We start from the raw sequence: 10,713 nt of genomic DNA, 5'->3' as shown, positions 1-10,713 counted from the left end.
CCCCTCCATTCTCACCTTACCTCTCCTCGCACAGGCGGTTGATGAAGTGCGGAGGGCATCACCACCTGCTTCTTGCCGTTCCAGCTGCGCGCACCATGTCTACGTGCCCATCCTACCGCCTCACTGCCTTCCTGGATGCCCCTGTGCCCTACCTCATGGGCCTGCAGTCCAAGGAGGGCACCGACCGCTCCAAACTAGAGCTGCCACAGGAGGTATGGACTACTGTGTGTGTGTCAGTGTGTGTGTGTGCGACTGTGAATGGGTCTGTTTTTTATTTGTAAGTGTGTGTCTCCATACAATAGGCAGTTACAGTAAGGGCTCATTGTTGCTGAATGCACAGTGTCCAAGGCCATCCAACCCTGACTCTGCACAATGAGCCTCCCACGCACACAGGCAGACTACCTGGCTCCTATTCAGACTGAGCGGGAAGTGGAAAAATGCAGCTTTCAGACTCTTATTGTGGAGGAATATCTATTGGAAGTTAATTTTAGTTTGTTGGAGAGCGCTTAAACCTCTCTGAGATACTTCTATTGGTTTTATCACTCACAGGCCAATGTGTTTGCGTAGACCCCTATTACTCCTGTGTGGAAGGAACTCAAACGGATATTTCTCTGGAACGGCTTAGTGGATTTTGGGATAGTGTGTGTCTATACCCTCTCCCTCCTCCCTCCTCCCAGCTTGAATGGCCTCCTCCTCAGACAGTGAAAGCGATGGAACTCTCGGTGCACAGCGTGTGAGTGGGGACGAGATGAGACTCCTAATGGTCTGGAACGTCCCAAAGAGATTCCCAGCTTCAGGGCTCTCCCTCCCTCTCACTCCCACCGCTCATTAATCTGGCCCATTCCGTATGCATGGTAATTATCCGAGTCAGTGCAGCATCCGACGGCGTTCCCTGGTGCTGCTCCTGCCTCCTCCTCACAATCCAATTTTCTGCCCCTCTGTGTTCCTCCGGATCCTCCCCTAAAGATCACACGGTGCCCAAATGTTTTCATTTAGCAATATCTCTATTTTCTGATTGATTCTTTGAAGTGAGGAAGGATGACCTAGAAATGGAGGGATGAAATAAGGGCTGAAAGCAAACGGAAAGAAGGGAAGGATCATAGAGAGAGGATGTGAATGAATGAATGAAGGAAAGACTTGCCTTTTTAAGCTCTGGCTCTGTAGAAAGAATTAATCTAATTTCCATTTCAAATGGCAGAACAATAATTTGTCTCCTAACCATATTAGTCATGTTTGCATAGAAAATACCAAACAAGTACATGCACATGCACACACTCATGAATACCAACAGTTTCATGTAATTTTGTCCCTCTTGATCCTCCATCCTTTCTTTTTAATGCAAAAGAGGAACCAATGGCTTTTAACCGAAACTAGGCCAAACATTGTGTGCCTGTACAATCACCCAGCGGGGTGCATGCTCCTTTTTCCGCAGCTCCTAAATCAGGCGGATGGCCTGCAGTCTTCTCCGCTACCTAAATAAACCTCCGTTAGGCCAATCCACATCAGGTCAGATCTGTGCACAGACAGCTGATGCAGCCCTCACAGAGCCATGCACATGAGTCAAACCTGGACCCAGAAATACATGGAGAAGAAAATGTTGAGTTTTGAAATTCACATCTGGAGCCTAGCAAATGCTGTTATTAAACTATAGTCAATTGGTAGTATACCCAGCGTTTCAGGTGCCAGACAGTAAATGCTAATGTCATGTGTTCAGGTGTACAGTATCTCCTAGTCATCCTTCCACAGGGACAGTAGAGCCTGGAAGTATACACTATAAGTGTGTGCGTGCGTGCACGTGTCACACACGCACTCACACTCACACACACGCACGAGCTGGAGTGGCAGTGTAATACATTAGACTGGGGCTTGGGGAGAGAAGGCTGTAAGCCCATTTCTACCACTGTAAGCTGCCATTACGGTTGTTTTTTGAGTGTGTGCGTGTGTTGCTTTGTAAGTGTCTGTTAGAGTAAGACACTAGGGATGATAGGTGTGTTTGAATTTGTATGTGTGATTGTGTGATTTTATGTGAATTGTGGTTGTGATTGGTTTGCAAGCGTGTGTATTTGTTTCTGTGTGGTCTGGCACACTACCCTTGAGCACAGGGTTTTTGTTGTAATGCTGGTGGTTTGTCACAGTAACTCAATTATATCAGATTTGGGTTTATTACTGACATTAATCTCTTTATCGTGTCAATCACATACTGACCCAGTTACCCAATACTCAATCTGTGCATGTCCAGTCCCCAACACTGGACACTGGACAGTCCCCAACACACCCCTCTCTGAGTTTCTATTCATTGAGCAATAGCTATGTTATAATTGTTGTATAATCTTTCATCTTATTCCAAACCTCCCTCTCTCCTAACAGGCTAACCTGTGCTTCGTGGACATTGACAACCACTGCATCGAGCTGCCTGAGGACTTCCCCCAGTTCCCTAACAAACCAGAGTTCATCCAGGAGCTCAGTGAAGTCCTCCTCCACTACGGCATATCCCCAGTGGGGGGCGCTCCTCCAACCTCTGTCCCCACCTCCTCCACCACCACCACCCCTGGGTCCGTCTCTACCCGTCACCCTGGTCTGAAGAGCCAACAGGCCCTGAGGGAGCTAGAGGACGATGGGAGGAATGGGAACCTAGGAGGGGAGCAGTTAGCTGTGTTGGAGCTTCTCCAAGGGAACGCTACTCTGGAAAGACTCCAGGCTCTGGCTAAGAGAACGGGGGTCCGTGTGGAAGCCCTGAGGGGGGTAGGGGGTGAGGGAGAGGCCCAGGGGGGGAGGACGGCAGTCGAAGAGGAGGAGCTGAGGAACGCTAAGCTGAATGTACAGCTGAGGGAGGTGTTCGCRAGCAGGTTTACCACGATGTTCGCGGACTATGAGGCCTTCGTCATCCAAAGCGCTCCGGACCTGGAGTCCTGGCTCACCAACCGAGAGCAGATGCACAACTTTGATAAGGTGATGGGCTGACACACAGAGACATGTACACACACACTGTTAACCTTGATGTAACGGGCTGTTATTTAAGGCCTGTGTTGTGTGGTAGTAGAAGTCCACTGGGGCATTACCATGTTTGTGAGATGCTGGATTAAATTCTTTCCCGAAACCCATCCACTATGAAAATATTCCATTTGATAAATAAGTAAGACGAACACAGCCGGAGCTGTTAAGACGCGGTATTGGCAATAACAATGTTTGCATTTATGAAATCACTGGGGAAATGCATTCATATCAGCAAACAGACAGAAAACAGAGTTGGTTGCTGTGTGTTTATGCTACGTGCTGTGCACCCAGAGTTGGGCAGTATTTCTGTTATTTMTATTTGAAATATGTATTTCAATTACTTCTGAGTATTTAGTTATTTGTGTTGCACTGGGCTGAACTACACTCCGATGTACAGAGCCTCCGGAAAGTATTCAGACCCCTTGACTTTTTCCATTTTGTTACGTTACCCCCTTTGATGTCTCTATGGTGTGATAAGCGCGCCTTCTAAATGAACTAAATACAGATGTGTATGAAAAAATGAACAATTAAAAAGCATGCTGAGTAGTATTTTAAGGATCTCTGCCCCGAAGCAAGGCCAATAAATATACCCAGTGTGCTTTGCAGTTCATTTTGGTTCATTTTTACATTTTGGTCATTTAGCCAGACACTCTTATCTGGAGTGACTTATAGTCAGTGCATTCAACTAAGGTAGATAAACAACAACATAACACAGTTATAGTAAGTAAATGTATTTCGAAATTAAATACATTTCAAAAGACAAGTATTTTGTAGTTTATTTTGATACATTGATCTTTATGGTATTTTGTAAATTTATGTTGTAGTTTTTGTCCATCCCTGTGTGCACCTATATTATTTTGTAATTACATTTGTTGCTTTCCCTACCTACTAGTATTTGTCTTCATATCTTTCCCTGCAAGTGCATGCATGTTAAAAACCTCTACCGACCCACCCTCCCGGATCCGGGATCCTCCTCATCAGAAACGCTGACTAGCATAGCCTAGCCTAGCGCCACAGGGAATATCATATAATATAATTTCATGAAATCACAAGTCCAATACAGCAAATGAAAGATAAACATCTTGTGAATCCAGCCAACATGTCCGATTTTTTTAACGTTTACAGCGAAAACACAACAATAAGTTATGTTAGCTCACCACAATAGCGCAACACAGCAACGCCATTTTTTTCACCGCAAAGATACTTTCACAAAACCCACAAATAGAGATAAAAAATGGAATCACTAACCTTTGACCACCAACTTCATCAGATGACAGCTTATAACATCATGTTATACAATACATTTATGTTTTTGTTCGAAAATGTGCATATTATAGCTACAAATCCTGTTATTACATTGGTGCCATGATCCATAAATGGCACCCAAAACAGCCAGAATAATTACCAGAGAGCAACGTCGAAATACATAAATAACTCATCATAAAACATGTTATGACAAAAATACATGTTGGGGCAAATAATAAAGATACACTGGTTCTTAATGCAACCGCTGTGTTAGATTTAAAAAAAATACTTTAGTAAAAAGCACAGCATGCAATAATCTGAGACAGCGCTCAGCCATTCTCCGCCATGTTGGAGTCAACATATTCCACAAAAATACGAAATAACATCATAAATATTCTCTTACCTTTGATGATCTTTCATCAGAATGCAGTGCAAGGAGTCCTAGTTCCACAATAAATCGTTGTTTTGTTTTAGAATGTCCATTTCTTCTGTCGAATTAGCAACTTTGGCTAGCATAATGTTGCTCACGTGTCCATGAACGTTTGGCGCATGGAACGAAAAATTCCAAAAGTCATAATAAAAGTCGAATAAACTGGTCAAACTCAGTTGAAAATCCATCTTTATGATGTTTTTCTCATATGTATCCAATAATGTCCCAGACGGAGCATTTCTTCGTGTCTACCTAACGCATTGCAGAAAATGATATGGTGCTCCCAGGTGCGCAGCAAAATACTGCCAATATGGCTGACCTGTAACTCCAAAAGCTCTCATTCGGTCCCACATCAGGCTAGACACCTCATTCAACATTCTACTGCCTGTTGACATCTAGTGGAAGGCGTATGAAGTGCATACATATCCATAAATACAAGGCAATTGAATAGGCGAGGCCTGTCACAGAGACCCATTTCAGAATTTTCACTTCCTGTTTGGAACTTTGCCTGTCAAATGAGTTCTGTTTTACTCAGATATAATAGATATAGACAGATATAATTCAAACAGTTTTAGAAACTTCAGAGTGTTTTCTATCCAATAGTAATAATATGCATATCATATGATCTAGAACAGAGTACGAGGCCGTTTAATTTGGGCTCTATTTTTTCCCAAAGTGGAAATGGCGCCCCCTATTTCCAYGAGGTTAATGTATCTGTGTCTGTACTAACAGATCTCCCCTCTCTCCAGGCATCCTTCCTATCTGACCAGCCGGAGCCCTACCTGCCCTTCCTGTCCCACTTCATCGAGACCCAGATGTTCGCCACCTTCATCGACAACAAGATCATGTCCCAATGGGAGGAGAAGGAGCCGCTGCTCCGCGTCTTCGACGGTCGCATCGATAAAGCTCGTCTATACAATGTTCGAGCCCCAAGTCTGCGGTCCTCCAACTACCAGAGGTGCACCATCCTCAAGGAGTCGGGTGAGTCTGAAGAGAGCCAGGAGAGGGGAGGGGGTGATGTGTGTGTGTGTGTGCGCGAGAGAGATCGACAGAGAGGGACAGGTGMAATTGAAGGACAAATCTAAAGTCGTTTAAAATGAGTCTTTGGGAGGTAACAGAGAAATAAGGAGAGGGACTAATTGAAAGTTTGGACTTGAAATAGAATGTGCTCTCCTGAGTCGTCTGTCTGATCAGCATGCTGTGGATGACTGCTGCCTCTATCAGTCTGTCTGCCTGGCTGGCATACCAGCGATGCTTTAGAGTCACACGGGGACTCCATTTTAAAAGGACTCCTTTTAAAAATCCATTCTCGTTACACATCCGTCCTATTACTTTTCCATCTCATCATCCTCTTATCCTTCTTGACCTCGTTCATGTGTCATTGGAAACAGCGACTTCTTCTCCACTCAGCAGGGGCCCCCATTGGCTATTCTGCCCATTTTGTTTTGTCTCAAAAAAAAGCTCCTCACCCCACAAAGCTCATCTCTTCTACGCTCTATTTCTCTTTCTTTCATTCTCTCTCTCACACACCACAACACACACACACACACACACACACACACAAACACACACACACACACACACACACACACACACACACAACACACACACACACACACACAAACGCTTCCCCTAAAACACTCCCGCCGCCCCTACCCCACTGAGTCAGTCCTGAGTCTGGCTTCCTCACTTCCTTTTGCCTACGCAGCAGAGACTTAACGAGGGCAAGTCAAATGAGTACTAAAAAAGACCTGACCAGACACTCTCACAGACAATGAATAGGGTATGTGTGTGTGTGCGTGCGTGCTCACGTCCGTGAGTGGTACAGGTATAGGTGGAGTCAATTGGCAGGGTCTGACATGGCAGATTTTAATGGAACGAGTGCTGTAAAAGCCTAATTGTTCAGGGGGAGCTCTTTCAGAGGTGGTGGCGCGTGCAGTTCCCCAATTATACACACAAAAGAAACTCTTCTATTCTACTTAATTTCCCTCAGTCACTCCGGTGCTCCTCTCTCTCCCGTCTGACAAACAATGAGGACTGAGATTGGAAGATACAATCGGAGGGTTTTGTTAGACAAAAAAAAATATCTCATACGAGCCATGTAAAGAATTACCTCGCCAACAGATGCGCTGTTTATCACCGCGAGCAGAGGTTAATTGACGGATGCCTTGTTGGTTTGGGTTGAGTCGTACTGCGTCTGTTCTCTCTACCTTGTGTTCGTTAAAGGAAATGGTTAGAGAAGGAGGTAGGTTTGGAGAGCAAACAGAGAGACCGAGAAAGAAAGAGCAAGCAGTGAGATAAAGAGAGCGGGGTGTTTATCGATAATGAGGGAGAGGGGAGGATGAAAGGGCCGAAGTACAGCATGTCCTGTAATGAATTGAACAAACGCAATGCTTTGATGTCCTGCCAAGCTTTATTTAGAGGAGCACAAGAGTGGCAGCTTGTGTGTGTGTCTCTTTTCATTCAAAGTAAACTCAAAGGTTTAGTCCTAGCATTGTAATAAATGCATTCTCAAGTAGTGGTTATACCAAAAGAAGGCCTTGCTCAAATCCCCCCTCTTGATTTGATCTCCCTGCCCAGCCCAGGCCATCGAACAGCGGCTGATGAAAATCGACCACACAGCCATCCACCCTCACCTGTTGGATATGAAGATTGGACAGGGCAAATATGAACAGGGCTTCTTCCCCAAGCTGCAGTCTGACGTGCTCTCAGTCGGACCCACCAATAACAAGTGAGTATATGATGCCATTACCGAAGAGCCAACCAATGACGGGCATTGTTTCTTGGGAAAAATGGTAATGGTAACGGTTTGAACATAAAGGCTATATGAACGTAATATATACGTTACAGTTGTGTTATGGTGATGTAGTCCAAGTTAACAAGTGTTTATTACAAATTTTCCATCTGTATTATGTAGTTGAGTAGAGTCTATATAAAGGTTTATGCGGTTAACAGTGTTATGTCTGTCAGCAGGTGGTCCAATCGTACCGCTACGGCTCAGCGCAGGAAAGACCGTCACAGACAACAAACAGAACACCTGACTCTAGATAACGACCTCAAAGAGGTACGGACACGACACACCGTCCTCCCTCTTCATCCTCTCCTCTTCCTCTTGTTCCGTAGCATGCCTTTATGTTCCTTTTTATTTGATTTCTTTTGAGTTTCTTCCTTTCGTCTTAGCTTGGTTCCGTTTTCAAAGCCTGTCCGTCCTTGTCTTAACTGATGTCATGCTTGTTTTCTCTTTAACTTCTCTTTGTTTTTTAGTTTCTTTCCTTCTATTATTTGAATGTCATATGCATTCATGTGCATGGTGCTTCTTTTCCTTTCTTTTCTCCTTCCTGTCTTTTCTGTGGGTCCTGTGCGTTGGGGTTGGGCTGTACCACCTCTCAGCAGGTAGAGGGGTGTCTAGTCCTGCAGAACTCCATGGCATTTTGGGAGTGGGACAAGGCGTCTCCCCCGCCTCTCAAACCACCAAAAAAGTCTGCCTCTGAGTGCTGCCTGGTACGTGGAGGAGTTACGGAACCCCCACAGACCCTCCCACTAACCCCCAAAAACTACCTCTACCCCTACCCCCAAGATGACCCCCACTCCACTTCTCCACTCCAGTCCTGCTTCACACATACACACAATCCCTGCTTACTCACACACAGTGACTGTTTGATAGATCCCTCATGCACCTGTCACATTAGTTAGTCGACAGCACTGAAAGAGTGAGTCATGGCTCTGCAGAGGATCTTGTTTTCCCTCATCTCTCTCCTCTTCCTACCCTTTTATAGTTCTGTATCTCTGTGGGGAGGAGAGAGATGAGAAAGGAATTACTGAATCGTAACGATACAAAATCAGATAAGATGGCAGAATCATTTCAGATTCAAGCCAATTTAAGTCAACTAGTGAACTCACCAGAGTGTGTCACTGAAATGGGCTCAGCGCCTCAACTCTCTGTGGAGAAGTAAACAGAAAATGTTATTTTTACTTTGTCTTGGTTTCTCTATGAGCACATAACCCCCCGCTACATCCCAATATTTGCTAAAAGGTACTCAAGACTGTACAAAAACCACAATGTCTGCCCTCAATCCTACCCTTGCACAACCTCTTACAGTTGGACCCAACTGAGAAATGTCCCTCCATCCACCTGTAATGGTTAATATTGGGTGTACAGTCGTGGCCAAAAGTTTTGAGAATGTGAAAATGTATATTTGTGTCAAAGTCTGCTGCCTCAGTTTGTATGATGGCAATTTGCATATACTCCAGAATGTTATGAAGAGCGATCAGATTAATTGCAAAGTCCCCCTTTGAACTGAATGAAAATGAACTGAATCCCCCAAAAAAAATTCCACTGCATTTCAGCCTTGCCACAAAAGACCAGCTGTCAATGATTCTCCCGTTAACACAAGTGTGAGTGTTGACGAGGACAAGGCGCGAGTATCACTTCTGTTCATGCTGATTGAGTTGAATAACAGACTGGAAGCTTCAAAAGGAGGTTGGTGTCTTGGATCATTGTTCTTCCTCTGCTCATCCATCGGTTTTTACCGAATAAGGCAAAACACGGCCGTCATCATTGCTTTGCACAAAAAGGGATTCCACAGGCCAAAAGGATATTGCGTGCCAGGTTAAGATTCTTCCGCATACACCTTATAATCAACCATATTATCAGCTATCATCAAGACTCAAGGAGAGCGGGCATATATTCTATTATGGTGAAATGGGAACGTGCTTGTACCGGCCGCCCACCCTAAGTGACACAGGTCCTACGTGCGCTCAGCGCCGAGTCTCCATGAATCCCCTTCTAAAAGGGTGATCAGCTGCGGTTGGGTTCGTATCAGCCTCTCGTCCCCAATGCCGTCTCTCCAGAATTAATATGAGAAGCCAGTTGTGTATTTTTGGAGTCACCTCAGAATCACACACCCGAGCCGAGCACATGTTTCAGGAGAGAATTTATGAAGACGGCCAGACAGTAAACATCTCACAAACTACCACAGATTATGCACACAAGCTTGTCCCGATGTGTGTGTGGTGTGATCAGGTGATCTTATACCAGTGTGGAAGGATATATGGTTACTTTATCTTCAAAAGGAACATGCCACACTAGGGTACACACTAATAATACACAGACATGAATACAAGCACCTCCCGCTTTGCTACAGTGTGAGAGAGAGAGGAAGAGAGAGACGGGAGAGATTAAGAGATGTACTATAACGCTGTCAACCCACTGTCACAGAAGAGGGCCCGTTCAAATTAAGCGGAGCGCGCAGTGGTACAAGGGGACGTCTCGTGGCCGGGAGAAAATCTGCCTTTTATCACCTTCCCAAACAATGGGTGTCTGACAGCCTGAGCGGCCCGATACACACAACGACACACACAGCACACATCCACACACACAACACACACACACACACCACACACACACCACACACACACACACACGACCCCACACACACCAGCACACACACCCACCATCATGACAGTGTCGCTCGATGAACGTCCGCCAGCTGCTATTTACATTTATCTATTATTCATATCAAGCCACCTCGCCTTCGCTACTCTCTTCTCCCCGCTCTCTCCTCTCCCTCTCTCTCCTCCTACTTCTCTCTCTCTCTCATCTCTCTCTTCTCTCTCTCTCTCTCTCCAGTCACCTGCTTCTGCTCCTGCCTACTCAGTCTCTCTCGTCTCTACTCTCCTCTCTCTACTCCTCTCTCTCTCTCTCTCTCTTCTCTTCTCTCTCCTCTCTTCTTCTCTCTCTCTCTTCTCTTCTCTTTCTCTCTCTCTCTCTCTCTCTCTCTCTCTTTCGGTCTCTCTCTTCTTTTCTCTCTCTCTCTTTCTCTCTCTCGTCTCTCGTCTCGCGCTCTCTCTCTTTTTTTTCACTCTCTCTCTCCTTTTCTCTCCTATTCCCAGTACATCGTGTACCATTGCTTTCCTCTCTCATTTTCGTCTCTCTCTTTAAATGGCCCCCCAGTCACAAGCTGAGCTTGTGATGTGCATTCCACTGCCACGTACTACACCTGGCGTAGTCCGTGCAGTGCCCCTCTTTCAGTGTCTTTGGAGGG

General features: G+C 45.4%; 1 protein-coding gene across 1 annotated transcript in view; it reads left to right on the top strand.

Moving 5' to 3' along the window:
* The window catches only part of LOC111955998 (DENN domain-containing protein 5B), a 74,854-nt gene that overhangs the window by 51,855 nt on the left and 12,286 nt on the right, over nucleotides 1-10,713 (top strand). Inside the window, 7 exon segments of the mRNA XM_070434340.1 lie at nucleotides 48-93; nucleotides 95-117; nucleotides 119-212; nucleotides 2,368-2,949; nucleotides 5,419-5,650; nucleotides 7,250-7,400; nucleotides 7,640-7,733. Of these exon segments, the coding sequence (XP_070290441.1) occupies nucleotides 48-93; nucleotides 95-117; nucleotides 119-212; nucleotides 2,368-2,949; nucleotides 5,419-5,650; nucleotides 7,250-7,400; nucleotides 7,640-7,733 (1,222 nt within the window).

Source organism: Salvelinus sp. IW2-2015, linkage group LG3 (assembly GCF_002910315.2).
Source record: "Salvelinus sp. IW2-2015 linkage group LG3, ASM291031v2, whole genome shotgun sequence".
NCBI classification, from domain to species: Eukaryota; Metazoa; Chordata; class Actinopteri; order Salmoniformes; family Salmonidae; genus Salvelinus; species Salvelinus sp. IW2-2015.
The sequence above is the reverse complement of the archived record's forward strand: the minus strand, read 5'-3'. Positions and strand labels throughout refer to the sequence as shown.